The sequence below is a fragment of the Tupaia chinensis genome, unplaced genomic scaffold, assembly GCF_000334495.1.
Source record: "Tupaia chinensis unplaced genomic scaffold, TupChi_1.0 Scaffold138060_1, whole genome shotgun sequence".
Lineage (NCBI taxonomy): Eukaryota > Metazoa > Chordata > Mammalia > Scandentia > Tupaiidae > Tupaia > Tupaia belangeri.
In genome coordinates, this window is record NW_006197961.1 from 2106450 (window position 1) to 2123219 (window position 16770).

At 48.4% G+C, this 16770-nt stretch overlaps 1 protein-coding gene across 3 annotated transcripts; it reads left to right on the plus strand.

Moving 5' to 3' along the window:
- The first annotated feature begins 890 nt into the window (after nucleotides 1-890).
- On the plus strand, nucleotides 891-15662 carry ZNF333 (zinc finger protein 333). 3 transcript variants are annotated; one of them, XM_027776763.1, is made up of 9 exons: nucleotides 891-1112; nucleotides 3217-3312; nucleotides 4488-4595; nucleotides 5977-6048; nucleotides 6923-7011; nucleotides 8707-8827; nucleotides 10377-10472; nucleotides 13227-13303; nucleotides 14532-15662. In XM_027776763.1, exons 1-9 carry the CDS (start codon nucleotides 923-925, stop codon nucleotides 15627-15629), a joined length of 1947 nt encoding a protein of 648 aa, XP_027632564.1. In that variant the 5' UTR covers nucleotides 891-922; the 3' UTR covers nucleotides 15630-15662. The 3 variants fall into 3 exon arrangements, with proteins under 3 accessions (XP_027632564.1, XP_027632565.1, XP_027632566.1); XM_027776764.1 differs by lacking the exon at nucleotides 5977-6048; XM_027776765.1 differs by lacking the exon at nucleotides 891-1112 and having other exon boundaries at nucleotides 3294-3312; nucleotides 5977-6064.
- The last annotated feature ends 1108 nt before the right edge of the window (nucleotides 15663-16770 follow it).

A 16770-nucleotide genomic window follows, 5' to 3' on the forward strand; every position in this document is an offset into this window, starting at 1 on the left:
GCATAGTAGGGTGCTGGATTCCCACATGGCCAACTGGTTCAAGTCCTAGAACAGGCAGCTTAAAAATCATGCTGGGCCTATGTGAGGGTGTGCCCCAAATCCCAGGACGAGACTGGAGAAAGGACTGCTGTGTACTCATCACCCCTGGGGGGGGGGTGATTTCTCATTTTGTCTCTCTCTTGGTCTTTCTACAGCAAGTGCACATGCCCTTTGGCAGAAACCCTAAAAAAAAAAAAAAGGATAATAATAATAAGATCTATTGTCGTGGATAGATTTGCACATCTTATTTTTTTCTTAGATTTTTTTTGCCTTTGTGAGTGTGTGCTCACTGGAGAGGTAGAACGGGAGTGAGTAATCACATCCCTAACCCAAAGGGGGATGGCTACACCAGCATAATCCCTTCTTTTCTCATGACTTGGGACACTCATGTGCGGTGCCTCCTGTGTTTTTCAAGCCACCAATCCGAGACTTGAAAAATGGAGTTGGCCATGTGGGATCTAGTCGTCTGAACTTCAATGGTGGCCTCTACATAGCTTATTGTTACCGAGAAAGGTAAGATGTGCAACAAAATAAATCCTCCTATTTTTAGTAAAACGAGGACAGAAAAAAAAGGCAGCAAAACAATGGGCGTTCCTAAATTTCTGTAGGACACTGGATTTGACCCATGAAGAAAGGAGGGGAAGCGGTAGAAAAGGTGAGCAAGAAAGCTACATATTGAACAACCCTCCTGTGCTTACGAGGCCCCGCCCCCAAATGCAGGCCCTCAAGCTCCGCCCCAAGCGCAGGCCCCGCCCACACGCAGCCCCCTGGTGCAGGCCCCGCCCCCAGCCCCGTTTACCGGTCCTAGGCCTCAGGTCGGACCCCACTCCAGAACCTAATCTCACCCCGGAAATAGAAACTAGACTTCCCCTTCCAAGGCTAGATGAACACGTTACTCTCCTTGCAGCCGCCATTGCCGTCTAAGGCGCTTTTGGTCCCCGCTAACCAGAGCCCAAGCTACTTCCGCTTCCGGCTGCAGCCAGCCGGCGAAAGTGCGCGGCGGCGGCAGGCGGCGGCGTCCGTGCGGAGCAGAGCGGCGCGTAGCTGTGGGAGTGTCTCCAGCGAATCTGCAGGTGCGGCCCGGCCCCTCGGGAGGGCGGGAAGGAGGGCAGGGCTCGGGGGTGCGGGGACGGGCTGCAGGGCTCAGACGGCCGCCCGGGCAAAGGTGCTTCCTCCCGCCGTGGCCCGGGATCGAGAGAGGCCTGCGTGGCTCCGATCTCGCAGCCGGGCTCCACCCGCCCGGTCCCTTGTCCTCAGTTGCCCCAGATCGGGGCGGGCAGGACTGTCATCTAGTCCGAAGGGCAAGCGCCGAGTGCAGCCCGGGACAGGCAGCTCAGGAAGGTGCTGTTCTCCCTGGGTTTGTAGGGGAAGAGCATGAAGAGCGCACTGACCTCCCTTATGGAAGAGAACTGTGGCTGCAGCAGGTGGTGTAGTGGCTAAGGCGCTGGACTCCCATATGGATGTCTGTGGTTCGAGTCTCGGACCTGGCGCCTTGGAAATCATGCTATGGAGGAGGATTGCTGTTTGGCCATCCCCTCTGGGGGATGATGTCTCACCTTCTCTCTCTCTCCAGTAAGCGCATGCACTCTGTAGCAAAAATCTCTCTCTTCAAAAAAAAAAAAAAAAAAAAAAAAGAGCAATGTGTAGGGATTAAGTAATTCATGCTTTATTTCATGCACTGTTTAATGCTGTCCGGCTTTGCAACTGGGAAGTTGGTCTGGGTGTACACGTAAACATTGGTTTGAGTGACATGTCAACTTTTTAAAAAGAATTGAATGTACTCATTAAGGGATGAATAAGATGGCAGGAAGCGAGTGTGTGTTACAATTTGTAGTTTCTTAGTTTAAGATCTGTTCGCTTAGTTTAGCTTGTTTTCCTTTTTTTATAAAAAGATTTACTAATTTTATTTATTATCATTATTTAAAATTTTTCTATAGGGCACATGTGCTCACCAGAGACAGACAGGGAGAAGGAAATTAGGAAAACAAGCCACCAGGTCTGGAACTCAAACTCCGGTTGACCATCCGGGGAGTCCAGGACCCTAGCCACCATGCCACCTGCTGGCCCTTTTCCTTTCATCTTTTCTTTGTTTTAAGAGAGTTTTTGTTTGTTTGTTTGTTTTTGTTTTGTTTTTTGGTGGTTGTTTCTGCCATAGGGTGTGTGGGCTCACGAGAGAGAGAGAGAGAGACAGAGAGAGACAGAGAGGAGGAAAGTGAGAAATCACTTTCCTGGGGAATGGACACATGGCAATCTCTTCTCCTCCATTCTCCTCTCGGGATTTTGGGCACTCATGCACACGAGCCCAGTGCAATTTTCAAGACAATGAGTCTAGGACTCAAACTGTGGTTGGCCATGTGGGGGTCCAGCTCTTTAACCACTATGGAAGAGCTTTTATTTTGGCAGCGCCGCTGTGAGCATCCATTTCTCGCCCCCTGCTGTGAGGCAATGTTGTCTTAAGAAAAGCTACTTATTGGGGCTAGAAGGTGGTATGGTGGTTAAAGGGCTGGACTCCCACTTGACTGACCTTGTTTTGTTCTAGAGAGAGGGAGAGGGAGAAAGTACCCCAAGGAGAACAATCATGTCCCAATCCCTTCTCCTTTTCTTTCCCTCCCGTTGGGATGTTGGGCATGTACATGTACCTGGTGTGTTTCTCAAGCTGCTAGATCCGGGACTTGAACCACGGTTGGCCATATGGGATCCAGCTCTTGGAAAGCACAGGGCTTAACCACTGTACCACAGGGCCTGCTCATAGACTTATACTTTAATTCTACTTTTCCATGAACTTGGGATATCTCCCTGTACTTACAAAGTTTATGTTGCAGTTGGAGACCTCACCTTTTGACAACATAAAGTCAGTAAGTTTCCTCTGAACACTTTCATAATACAACCAAGTTCCAACACGTGAAGCTGTAGGGATGTTCTGATCATAGCAGTGGGTCTCCCTGACCTTGGCTCTGGACTTTAGGGGTTAGAGAGCCTCAGCCTCTTGGAGCAGAGGGGAGGGTGCTCATAGCTTGGGATTTTGCGAGAAAGCTCTCCGGAGTTCATCAGCAGTCGGACACAGTCGTTTTGCTACCTTCACGATCTGAAGCCCTTGGGAAGCTGGGCCTGGGCGTGAGTTTGCTTTCCTCTGCAAGCTCTCACTTGCTCAGCCCGGGCCTCTTTCTCTATCTTCAGGGTCTCCATCATGCAAACCTGGTCTTGTTTCCCAATTGAGGCCAAGGCCAGAGCCAAAGGGAGCAGAATGCAGGATTCTCCACGCCACAGGTACAGGTGAGTACTGTGCAGGCACAGAACTTGCGGCCCATTCAGTTGGGAGCGTGTCCTGGGTTTTTAATTTTAAATCATGTTTTTTTTTTTTTTTTTTTTTTTAATTTGCTATAGGGTATGTGTGCTTGCCAGAGAGAGAGAGAGAGAGAGAGAGAGAGAGAGAGAGAGAAAGTGAGAAAGCACCCCCCAAGGGATTGGCCATGCCACAATCCCTTCTCCTCCATTCTCCTCCTGGAATTTTGGGCATGCACACACATGCGCTCAGTGTGTTTTTCAAGCCACCGGGTTTGGGACTTGAATAGGTAGTCGGCCATGTGTCAAACTGGGAAATTGCCTCTCATTCCCCACTCATTCCTGAGTGTAAATTCTTTTTTTTTTTCTTTTTTTTGGGAGAGGTTTTTGCTATAGGGCGCGTGTGCTTGCCAGAAAGACAGAGAGAGACAGAGAGATAGAAAGCGAGAAATCACCCCCCGAGGGGATGGCCACGCCGCAATCCCTTCTCCTCCATTCTCCTCTCGGGATCTTGGGCACGCACAGACATGCACTTGGTGTGAGTTTAAGCCACCGGGTCCGGGACTCAAACTGCGGTCGACTACATGGGAGTCCAGTGACATAGCCATTACGCTAATTGCTGGTCCCCTGAGTGTAAATTCTTCATACAATCCTACCCAGGGCCACCTTCTTCTCTTTCAGTATCTTCCTCAGCTTAGGGTCAATATTAAAAAAAAAGTCTACATATGTTAATATATGTGTATGTATAAATGCATGTGTATATACATATGTGTCACATGGATATTTATATATATGTATATGTATATATTAATCTAGGTATCTACATATATTCAATTTCATACCACTGTTTTTTTCCTTGGGTCTTTGCCATAGGGCTTGAGCATTCGCCAGAGAGAAAAAGAGGGAGGGATAGTGAGAAATCACCCCCTATGGGGACAGCAACACCGTAGTCCCTTGTCCTTCATTCTTCTCTTGGGATTTTGGGCACACACACACACACACACACACACACACACACATGCCTGGTGGGATTTTGAAGCCACCTGGTCCGGGACTCGAACTGTGGTTAGCCATGTGGGAGTCCAGCATCTTAACCACCACATCACCTGCTGGCCCCACATACCACAATTTCTCACTGGAGTTTATTTGTTTTCTAATCATTTTAGACTGGGAATCCCAGCTTAAGGCCAGAGAGGCAGCCACCCTGCAGGACAGTTTGGAAGGAGCGTTGTCCAGTGCCGTGCCGTGCCGTGCCGTGCCGTGCCGTGCCGATGGTAAGACTCACGGGATTATCTTTGTTCCCCAGCACAGGAGGCCAGAGGGATTCCTTAGAAATGCAAGTCAGGATAGACGCCTTTTTCCAGGGAAGCAGCTGCACAGAGAGGAAAGTTCAAATCCTTATCTCCGCTCGACTTTGTACTTGTAATTATATCATAGTGATTTCGTATTTAAGCCAGTCATGCGCTAATCTTGGCAAGGTATATGGGGTGTCTCCTCTGCTTTTTTTTTTTTTTTTTTTTTTCCCCCAGATGGAGTCTCACCATCTGACAATCCTTCTGCCTCAGCCTCCCAGCAGATCTGAGGTGTATCCTTTTTTTTTTTTTTTAAGAGAGATTTTTGCTATTGGGCATGTGTGCTCACTGGAAAGACAGAAATCCAGAAGATGACAAATCATCCCTCAGGGGTATGGCCACACTGCAGTCCCTTTTCCATTTTCTTGGGATTTTGGGCACGCAGGCATACATACCCAGTGTGCGTTTTAAGCTGCCGGGTCTGGGACTTGAACCACAGTCAACTACGTGGGAGTCCAGTGTCCTAACCATTATGCAATCTGCTGGTCCTGGTTCTTCTTTTTTTTTTAAATATCTTTGAGGTTTTTTTTTTTTTTTTTTTAAATTAACTTTTATTTATCCATTTATTTATTTTACTTTGACCAGAGAGGAATAGAGTGAGGTAGAGAGAGTGAGAGAGAAAGCGAGAAAGTAAGCCACCAAGTTTGAGACTTGAACCACAGTCGGCCACGTGGGAGTCCAGTATCCTTAACCACTGTGCCACGTGCTGGCCCCACTTCTTCCCCTCCCCAAGGTTTTTGCCGTAATGCATAAGCACTCAATAGAGAGGAGAGAGACGGAGAGATGGAGAGAGGGAAAGTGAGAAATGACATTCTAGGGTGGATGGCCACACTGCAGTCTCTTCTCTTCCTGGCATTCCGGGCATGCACACACATGTGCCTGGTGTGATTTCTAAGCTGCCAGGTCTGGGACTCAAACCGTGGTCAACCATATGGGAGTCCAGTGCCTTAACCAGTATGCCACCTGTTGGCTGCACCTGTTTTTTTTTTTTTTTAAGACATATTCTAGCTATGCTGCCCAGGTTGGCTTTGAGCCCGCCATTCTCCTGCCTCAGTGTCCCCGAGCTGCTGGCATGACAGGCCTGCTCTACCCCTCCCTGCCTTTAAGTAGACCAGGTATGGAACCCTGAGTCTCCTGTGTGTTCTCAGCCTGCAGAGCAGTGTCTTAGAAGTACATGCCTCCATAGCTGGGCCCCATAGCCCTTCCCTCAAGCAGGGCCAGTCATGCAGACTCAGAGCCAACAGGTGTAAACAGGTGTCCTTTGGCCGTTACTCAAATCTGCCACCCCCGTCATTCTATCCAGGGGATGAAGGCGGCCGTGCAGATTCAGAGGGTGGTGGCGCAGACACCTGCACCGGACCTTCCCGACACGCAGGTGACCTGGGCTGCTGGTGAGTGGGTGCCGCATAGACCATGCGGCCAGAGGGCCCTGCTGTCCTTGTGAGTCGTCTGAGAGCTTGCATCCCACCCTGCCCTCTTTTCCTCTGACTGTGGGCCCTGCTGGGGCATCGTAAGCAGAAAATATGTAAAACCATCTCCCGTTGTCTGTGCATTCAAGAAGGCACTGTGGCTCACAGGAGGTCACAGCTCTTTGTGTTTAGAAAGAGTCGGTCCATGGGGCTAGCAGGTGGCGTACTGGTTAGGGTGCTAGACTCCCACATGGCCAATTGAAATTCGAGTTCTGACCCCAGTGATGTGAAAATCATGCTGGGTGCATGTGCATGCATGCCCAAGATTCCAGGAGGAGAATAGAGGAGAAGGGATTGCGGCATGGCCATCTCCCCTGGGGGGTGATTTTTTTGCTTTCTCTCTCTCTGTCTCTCTGTCAAGTGCATGTGCTCTATAGCAAAAATTTCTAAGAATAACAACAACAACAAGAGTCAGTCCATTTGGCTGAGGCTAAGCCCAGACCTCTCTTTGGGCACCATTAAATTCTCAACCTCACAAACTGTTGATTTTAAGAGGTACAATCAAACTGTTCCTGTAAATGTTTCATATTTTAACTGTGTGTTTGTGCATGTGGTAGTCTGTCCAGTGTGTGCCTGTGTGTACACGTGTGCATGTTTGTGTATGTGTGTGCATGCATGTGTTCATGTGAGTGTTTGTCTTGGTGTGACTGTGTGTGTCCCTGTGAGTGTGCATGTGTGTGTATGCACACATGGTCACCCATAGCGTGTGCAGCCTCCGGGGCTACGAGTGTGCACACCAGACCAGGTCCCAACCCTCCCACCTCCTCTCTTCTTCCCTAGCTCTGCCTGCTCAGGATCCCGTCTGGCTCCAGGAGGACAGCATGGAGGAGGAAGCCATGGTTTCAGGGTTGCTGACTCCCTGTTCGCAGGTGAGTGAGAAATCCTGACTCTGAATAACCATGGCTGGGCCCACAGGATGAACCTGCCCCATTCCCGTAGCCTGGACCTTCTCGACCCTACAGGGATGGTCTCTAGGCTTCCAAAAAGCTACCTCTTGAAGTTGGAGGGAGCCCAGGCAACGATCCCACCCCCTCGTCAGACCCTCCCCAGGCTGCTGAGTGCTGAGGAGCCACAGCAGGGATGTGGGCCATATTGTCTCATGGTCCTCGTGTTCCCACTGAGCAGAGTGCATTGGCTGGATTGGCCTCTCTTGCCATCCACACGCAGGTCTCCTGGACCTTGGCCTACAGGAGCATAAACCTGTAAGGGCTTCCTGGCTGGTTGTCAACTCACAAGTCTTCTTTCTTTCTTTCTAAAGTTTTTTCATTTCTTTTATGAGAGCGAGGGAAAGAGAGAGAGCGAACACCCCCAGCATCAGCCACCCGGGATCACAGGCATGTGAGCTCAGCAAGCCTGGGGGGGCCAGTACACGAACCCAGGACCTTCCCACGTGGGGCACTTGCATTATTGATGTGTGCCACTGCCTGTCTCTGAAAAGTCCTTTCCAGAAGTAAAGGCCTTTGACGTTACAATTTCTGCTGCAGTTACTCAGGGGCTGGAGAGTAGAGAAGGACCTCCAGTTCTGAGGTCCGAGGGAAGAGGCAGATTCCAGGAGCTCCCGAAGCCCCACCTGAACATCTTCTGCAAGGGGTTGCCTTGCAGAAGTCTGCAGGCCACCTCGCTCTCTCTTTCTTTTTTCATACTTACCTATATTTATTTATTTTTTATTTTTATTGCTAGAGGATGCATGTATTTGTCAGAGAGAGAGAGAAAGAGAAAGAGAGAGAGAGAGAGATAGAGAGAGAAAGGGAGAAAGCACCCTTCATTAGGTTGTGATCATAATGTAATCTGTCTTTATTTTGGAGAGATTTTTTTTTTATAGAGTGTGTGCACTTGTGGGAGAGACAGAGAAAGACCAGAGAGACAGAAAGAAAAATCATCTCCTAGGAGGGAAGGCCATGCTGCAACCCCTTCTCCTCCATTCAAATTCATCTTGGGATCTTGGACATGCACACACACACATGCCCAGCATGAGTTGCAAGCTTCCGGGTCTGGGACTCAAACTTTGGTCGGCCATGTGAGAATCCAGTGACATGACCTCTATGCCGTTTGCTGATCCCACTGCAAACTTTCTTATCCATTTCTCCATCCTGTTGGGATTTGGGGCACACATACACAGATGCCCAGTATACTTTTCTGTTCTTCTTTTATTTTTTAAAACGGTTTTTGCCATAGTGTGCTTGCTAGAGAGAGACAGAGAGGGAAAGTGAAAAAAATCACCCCCCCAGGTGGGACAGCCATGCTGCAATTTTTTTTCTCCATTTTCCTCCTGGGATTTTGGGCACTCATGCACACATACTCAGTGTGATTTTTTAAGTGGTCAGGTTTGGGACTCTAACCGTGGTTGTCCATATGGGAGTCCAGCACCTTAATCACCATACCACCTGCTGGCCTCACCCCAGTGTGTTTATCAAGTGACTGGGAAAGGGATTTGAGCTATGTGGGTGGCCATGTGGGGTCCAGCTCCCTTACCCACCAGGACATCGGGCTGGCCTACCGTTCTCTTGAGTATCGGTGGTGGCGGTCCCTGGCTGAGCCGGGGTGCATGTGTGTTTTGAGAACAGGTCACCTTTGCGGATGTGGCTGTGGTGTTCACCCCCGAAGAATGGGTGTTTCTGGATGCCGCCCAGAGAAGCCTGTACAGGGAAGTGATGCTGGAGAACTGCAAGAACTTGGCCTCCCTTGGTAAGGCCTGCGCCTCACTTCACACACTCACGTGGCAGCCATGGATTCTAGGAACTGCGTGTGTTCAGGGAACCAAAAGACGAAAGGACAGACAAGTCTTGTCCTCACACTGCGTACAGTCCTGCAGCTCCTGCTAGGAGTGAAGATCTATCTTCTCTCTGTCATGGGAGGTTTCTAGGTTGGGGCTAGAAGGTGGCATAGTGGGTAAGGCACTGGACTCCCACATGACCGACTTTGGTTCGAGTCCCAGACCTGGTGACGTGAAAATTACACCAGGCATGTGTGCGTGCATGCCCAAAATCACAGGAGGAGAATGGAGGAGAAGGGACTGTGGTACGGCCATCCTCCCTGAGAGGCAATTTCTTATTTTTCTTCTGTCTTTCTCCAGCGAGCACATGCACCCTATGGCAAAAACATTTAAAAAAAAAAAAAAAAAGAAAATTGCTAGGCTTCTCAACGTATGTCTCTGAGCTGAACCCTGACTGGGGTTTGTGGACTAGAGAGCCTCAATACCCTCTGGGACCCAGTGAGGGAGCTAGTATTTTGATATTTATTTATTTGTTTAATTATCTATCTATCTATTTATTTATTTATTTACATTTTTGCTAGAGGTTGCTTGTGCTCTCCAGAGAGAAATGGGAAGACAGAGGAAAAGGAAAAAGCCCTCCCAGTGGGGAATGGTCATGCCACAACCCCCTCTCCATCTCTCCCTTCTTCTGCAATTTTGGACACGCATACACATGTGTCCAATGTGTTTCTCAGTCTGCCAGGTCTGGGACTCAGATCGCTTGGTTAGCCATGCAGGATCCAGCTGCCTGAGCCGATGGGCTGGCCCTTGGTTCTTTTCTCGAGAGTTTATTGATTCCATGAGAGAGCGAGCGAGAGAGACAGAGAGATGGAGATAGTGTTACAGCACTCCCAGTACTACATCTATCCCCCCTCCCCCTCGGCCACCAGCCTCAGCCACTCCAGATCATGGGCATGCGTGTGTGTGCCCAGCATACTGAGAGAGGGCGCAAGGTCCGAACCTGCAACCTTCCCATGTGGGTCTGCCTTGCAGAGCATCTCCTTTTTCCACCGCACCACCGTCCAGCCCCTGCATTTTGGTCCCTTAGTTAAATTTAAGCGCCTGCTGTGCCCATCAGAATTCAGGCATGCTTATTTTGCTACTCCCATCTCTAGAGCCCATAAAGGCTTGAGCACCTTGACGCTGGTGTCACTTTAGGGTGGTCTTTCTTTTTTTTTTTTTGGAGAGATTTTCACTATAGGGCGCGTGCGCTCACCAGATAGACAGAGAGAGACATAGAGACAGAAAGCGAGAAATCTCCCCCCAGGGGGAATGGCCACACAGCAATCCCTTCTCCTCCATTCTCCTCTCGGGATCTTGGGCACGCACGCACACGTGCCCAGCGTGAGTTTTAAGCCACCGGGTCCAGGACGTGAACCGCGGTCGACTACATGGGAGTCCAGCGACATAGCCATTACGCTAACTGCTGGTCCCACTGTACAGGGTGGTCTTCACATGCCATACTTCTTTTCCCATGAGCAGGAGATGAGCTCTGCAAGCTCCGTATGCTGTTGCACCTGGATCAAAGAGAAGAGCTGCAGACCACTGTGAGAGGGGTCTTCACAGGATCGTGTCCAGGTCAGTGTCAGGCAGGCTCCAGTGGGTAAGAGTCCACAAGGGAGCCGTGGTCAGTGCGTTGGACTGGGAGGTCTGTTTGGGTTGCTTAGAAAATCCCTCCTCCCAGGCCAGCAGATGGCACGGTGGTTACGGTGCTGGATCACATGGCTGGCTGTGCACTTTTATTTTTGGAGAGTTTTTGCCATAGGGCATGTGTGCTCACCAGAAAGACAGAGAGAGACAGAAAGCGAGAAATCATCCTTGATGGGGGATGGCCATGCCACAATCCCTTCTCTATTCTCCTCTTGGGATCTTGGGCACACACGCACACACTCCCGGTGTGAGTTTAAGCCACCAGGTCCGGGACTTGAACTGTGCTTGACTATATGGGAGTCCAGCGACATAGCCAACTGCTGGTCCCTTGGCTGTGCACTTTGAGTCCCAGACTTGAAAAGTTGAAAAGCACATGTGTGTGCGTGCCCAAAATCGCGAGAGGAGACTGGAGGAGATGGGATTGTAGTGTGGCCATTCCCTTCGGGGAAGGGGTGATTTTTTTTCACTTTTTCTTTCTCTGGTAATAAAACAAAACAAAACAAAAAACACTTTCTTTTTCTTTTTTCTTTCACTGTCTTTTTTGACTCTAATACTTTGATGTCATAAGTTGTTCTCACCTCCTATTTATACAAAAGGACTTCAAAAAGTTTGTGGAAAAATGGAATTGGACCAGCTCTGTAGCCTCGTGGTTAAGGGAGCTGGATCTCACATGGATGACTGTGGCTTGAACCCTGGTCCCAGAGTCTTGAAAAACACCCTGGACGAGTGCACCTGGGCCTAAAATCTTGATAGAATAGAGAAATAGTGGAGAAGGGATTGCAGCATGACCATGTCCCATTGAAGCATGTTTTTTTCCCTTCTCTCTAGTGCACACATGTACCCTCTGGCAGTTAAAATATTTGAAAATGAAATGTAAGTTTCTTTTGGTGCAGAAAAATTTTCAAGTGGATGCATAGATTTTTCAAAATATGCATTTTTATGAACTTTTTGAAAATCCCTTGTATTTCATATTTCCATGTGTATATATTCAGTTTTCACTGTGTATTCTTTTCATTTTTTTTTAATTGACAGAGAATACGTGTCCTGGACAGAGAGACAGGGAAAGCACCTCTAGTGGGTCATACCACGATCCCTTTTCCTCTGTTTCTCTAGCCCTTTGGGATTTGGGGCGTGAACATATGCCCAGCATGATTTTCTTTTTTAAATAATTATTTTATTTAACTTTATTTATTTATTGACCAGAGTGAGAGAGAGAAAAAAAAGAGAGAGGGAAAGTGAGAAAGCAATCTGCCAGGTCCAGGACTTGAACTGAGATTGGTCCTGTGGGAAGTGCCCTTAACCACTACGCCATCTGCCAGCTCCACCAACATGATTTTCAAGGCACCGGGGCTGGGATATGAACTGCAGTCAGCCATGTAGGATCTGGCTCCCTGTGTTCTATGCACAGAGCTTAACCACTGTGTTATGGGGCTACCCCTTCCCACTGTAAATGCTTGCTAATATTTTATCTCAACATCAGTCCCAATCTTTGTAAAATCCTTTCCCAGTAATTGATCTATTTAAAAAAAAAAATTTTTTTTTTTTTTTTGGGAGAGGTTTTTGCTATAGGGCGCATGCGCTCACCAGAAAGACAGACAGAGAGAGACAGAGAGACAGAAAGTAAGAAATCACCCCCCTGGGGGGATGGCCATGTTGCAGTCCTTTCTCCTCCATTCTCCTCTCGGGATCTTGGGCACACATGCACACACGCGTGGTGTGAGTTTAAGCCACCAGGTCCGGGACTCAAACTGTGGTCGACTACATGGGAGTCCAGCAACATAGCCATTATGCTAACTGCTGGTCCCAAATGATCTACTATTTCTATTTTTCATTTCTATGATTACATAAATCTCTCATAGCCAACTGGCTCAAACGTTTCCTTTATTCTTCGATATATTCTCCTCTTTACAGTTTCTCTTGATTTATTTTAATTTGACCAGATACACACACACACACATACACACACACAGAGTGAGAGAGAGAGAGATAGGGAAAGTGAGAAAGTAAGCCAACAGGTTCAGAACTCGAACCATGGTCAGCCATGTGGGAATGTAGAATGCTTTAACCACCACACCACCTGCTAATCCCATTTACCTATTTATTTAATTTTATTTATTGCTATAATTTAAAAATTTTGTTATAGAGCATTTGCACCCAGCAGAGAAGGACAGAGAGAGAGAGAGAGAGAGGGACAGAGCAAGCCGCCAGGTCTGGGACTCAAACCGTGGTTGGCCATGTGGGAGTCCAGCAATTTCGCCACCACACTATCTGTTGGCCCATCTTCCCATATTTAGAGCCAGTATTTGACAAAAAAATAAAATTCACACATGATACCTTTTTTTAAAAAATTTTTTTGAAATAGGTTGTGTGTACTTGCTGGAGAGAAAGAAAAAGAGAGAGAAAGAAAGAGAGAGAGAAATCAGCCTTCACACACACCCCAGGGAGTATGCCATACAGCAGTTCCTTCTCCATTCTCCTCACGGGACTTTGGGGATGCATGTATGTATGTGTGCTGGATATGTTTTTCAAGCCTCCAGATTCAGAGGACTTGAACCATGCAGTCGGCCATGTGGGATTCAGCCATCTTTAGCACCATGCCACTGGGTGACCCACTCACTGACTTTTTGTATTCACCTTGATCCTGCAGTCGTTTTTATTTTCTTTCTCTCTAATTCATTTCAGAACCTCAGTTTCAGCCCCAGGAGTCAGTTCCCAGCCCAGATGTTTCTGGAGGAATTCCACCCATGGGCATGAAAACGGTAAGGTTTAAGTTGTTCTTGGGCCTCTGGAGCAGGATAATTCTGGGCTTGCTGTAGTTTCTTAGAAAAGCCACACAGGAGATAGAGAGGCAGGTGGGGCTTATCTGGGAGGAACCCATTTCTTGGGAGGGAGTCTATGGAAGGCATGAATTGGGGGAAAATAGTAAGCATGGGTTGAGATTGTGTCTTGACTTAGCTGGATGGTGCAGGCAGCGGGTTCCATGATGTGGAAGCTGGAGCTATGTGGGGGTCTTGGATTCAGTTCCTGGGTCAATCTGAACATACAGGGCATGTCTGTGGTATGGGCTGAGAAGATCACAGCTTGGCAAGGCCCTGTTGGGGGTCCCTGACTGCCTGCCTTCCTGTCTCTCACTTATAGAAGTAAATAAGATTAAAAAATACCTAGGGCTGGGACCAGCAGATGGCATAATGTTTATGTTGCTGGACTCCCACATAGTTGACCACGGTTTGAGTCCTGGACCTGGCTACTTAAAACTGATGCTGGGCCTGTGTGTGTGTGCATGCCCAAGATCCTGAGAGGAGAATAGAGAAGAGACTGTGGTGTGGCCATCCTCCCTGGGAGGTGATTTCTTGCTTTCTGTTTCTCCATCTCTCTAGTGAACACATGCACCCTATAACAAAAATCTCTCTCTAAAAAACAAAACAAAACCAAAAACCTAGGGCCTTGGGGCCATCAGGTGGCATGGTGGTTGAGGAGCTAGATTCCCATATGCCCAATCATGGTTCAAGTCCTAGACCTGGTGACTTGTTTCTCACTTTCTTTCTCTTCTTCTCTCTCTCTCTCTCTGGTGAGTGTACGTGCCCCATAGCAAATTCAAAATAAATAATTTGTTTAAAAGGAAAATACCTAGGGCCAGCAGGTGACATGCTAGTTAAGGTGATCCCACTTGGCTGTCTACATGGTTTGAGTCCTGAACTCAGTGGCTTGAGAAACACACCAAGCATGTCTTCCTGTGTGCATGCCCAGAATCTCTAGAGGAGAAGGCATCATTTTGTGGTTATCCCTGTTGGGGTTATCTCTCCCTCTCACTTCTCTCTCCTTTCTCTTTATCTCCCTCTGGTGAGTGTACATGCACTATACCAAAAATAAAAAAAAGATGTCATGATAAAAGTATTTAAAAAAAATATCTCTTTTCCATTGAATTCACAGTGGGGAGAATGTGATTATGATAAAGCCTTTGGTGTTCCCATTTTTCTTCGTTGACAGGAGCTGCCTCAGCCTGGTGGAAAACCTTATAGATGTGATGAACTGGAGAAACCCTTTAACAGCATCGAACTGCCTCTTCAGTACCAAAAGATTCATCCTGGAGAGGCTCCTTTTGAATGTCAAGAGAGCAGGAACTCCTTCTTCCAGAGCACTCACCTCATCCTGCCTGAGAAAATGCGGAGTGGGGATAAAGCCTACGCGTGTGATAAATGTGACAAGTCCTTCAGGTACGGCTCCGACCTTCTCAGGCACAAGAAGACCCACACCACCGAGAAGTACTTTGAGTGTCTGGAGTGCAGGCAAGCCTTCAAATATTCCTCGAACCTGCGGCGACACATGAGAACTCACACCGGAGAGAAGCCCTATGAGTGTAGCCAGTGCGGGAAAACCTTCACGAGGAACTTCAACCTGATCTTGCACCAGAGGAACCACACAGGAGAGAAGCCCTACGCATGCAAGGACTGCGGGAAAGCCTTCAACCAGCCATCCTCCCTCCGGAGCCACGTGAGGACTCACACGGGAGAGAAGCCCTTCGAGTGCAGCCAGTGTGGGAAAGCCTTCAGGGAACACTCATCCCTCAAGACGCATCTCCGAACCCACACTCGGGAGAAACCATACGAGTGCAACCAGTGTGGGAGGCCATTCCGGACGAGCACGCACCTGAATGTGCACAAACGGATCCACACGGGGGAGAAGCTGTACGAGTGCGGCACCTGTGGCCAGGTCCTGAGTCGCCTCTCCACCCTGAAGAGTCACATGAGAACTCACACGGGAGAGAAGCCCTACGTGTGCCAGGAGTGTGGACGAGCCTTCAGTGAGCCCTCGTCCCTCAGGAAACACGTGAGGACGCACACAGGCAAGAAACCCTACACGTGCCAGGAGTGCGGACGGGCCTTCGGCCAGTCTTCACATCTCATCGTGCACGTGAGGACACACACTGCGGGGAGACCCTACCCATGTAATCAGTGTGACAAGGCTTTCCGGCACAGTTCATCCCTGACCGTGCACAAGAGGGTCCACGTGGGGCGGGAGAGCCTTGGGGAGGGCGGCCTGCCTCTGTCACTTCCTCTCCCGTACTGTGGGCCCCTTGCTCATTAACTGCTTGTGAGGATATAAACATTTGGTACCATTGTTGTTTCTCCTAATACTCATTTAGTTGTAGCCCATGTGTTGCTGTATATTATTTAAAATTGTTTTTTGTGTTGTTTTTTCTTTTTGATTTTTTTGTCATAGGGCACGTGTACTCACCAGAGGGGGCGGGGAGTGGGAAATCACTTCCTCAGGGAGCATGGCCACACCACAGTCCCCTCTCCTCTAGTCTCCTCTTGAGATCTTGGGTATGCACGCTTGCACACATGACTGGCATGTTTTATCAAGCCTCTGTGTCTGGAACTCAGACTGTGGAGTTGGCCATGTGAGAATTCAGTGCCTCAAACTCCATACCATCTGCTGGCCCCAAATAAGTATTTTTGAAAGTTTCTTTCCTCCATGAGTATCAGAGACAGAGACAGGTGCCCCAAATAGAGCATTGATGCCATGACCCACACCCAGCCTCACGCAGCCCTGGATCATGGGCACACGTGTGCCCAGCATACTCAGGTCTCCAGATGTAAAACTGGAACCTCTGCATGTGAGTTAGCCCCAAGGAGCATTGCATATTACTGTTGTGCCACATTTTGGCTTAATTCTAAGTTTTGTCTTAAGTGCCGTGATCTGTTCTTTGACCCACGAGTTACTTGGCATTTTAAAATACCAGTGAATGGATCTGTCTTTATAGAGAGGTAATTACTGGTAATGAAATGCATCAATTTCCAGTGTACAGTTGGATGAGTTTGACAGATGTACACATAGGTAACCTGCACTGCTTTTCAGATACAGAATGTTTCTAATGCGCTGGAAAGTTCTTGCATGTTTTATGGCTGTTGCTTCACTTTCTTGTTGGTTTCTAATTTAATTACATGGTGAGCAGGGCATGTGATCTGTGTGTTATTGAATATCAGGTATTTGTTGAGATTTGCTGTTAGGTCTAGTGTGACCTGTCCTGCTAGTTCCCAATGAAGATCATCCCTCCTTCCTTAGAAAAGAATGTTAACAAAACCCCTCCATCTCCAAGCCCTTCTTGCAGCCATAGAAGGCTGTGTCCCCAGTCCTGACCAGTATAAATGTAAGAAGGCACTGGGTGTGACTCCAGGGAGAGATGGTATATGGGAAGGGTTTCATCTAGCCAGATCTCTCCGTA

Bases quoted from the DNA above. Each gene is read 5' to 3' on its own strand.
- ZNF333 (XM_027776763.1), top strand. From the start codon at position 923: ATGAACACGTTACTCTCCTTGCAGCCGCCATTGCCGTCTAAGGCGCTT. The intron at 3,313-4,487 runs GTGAGTACTGTG...TAATCATTTTAG, and splicing joins TCTCCACGCCACAGGTACAG to ACTGGGAATCCCAGCTTAAG. The intron at 10,473-13,226 runs GTCAGTGTCAGG...AATTCATTTCAG, and splicing joins CTTCACAGGATCGTGTCCAG to AACCTCAGTTTCAGCCCCAG.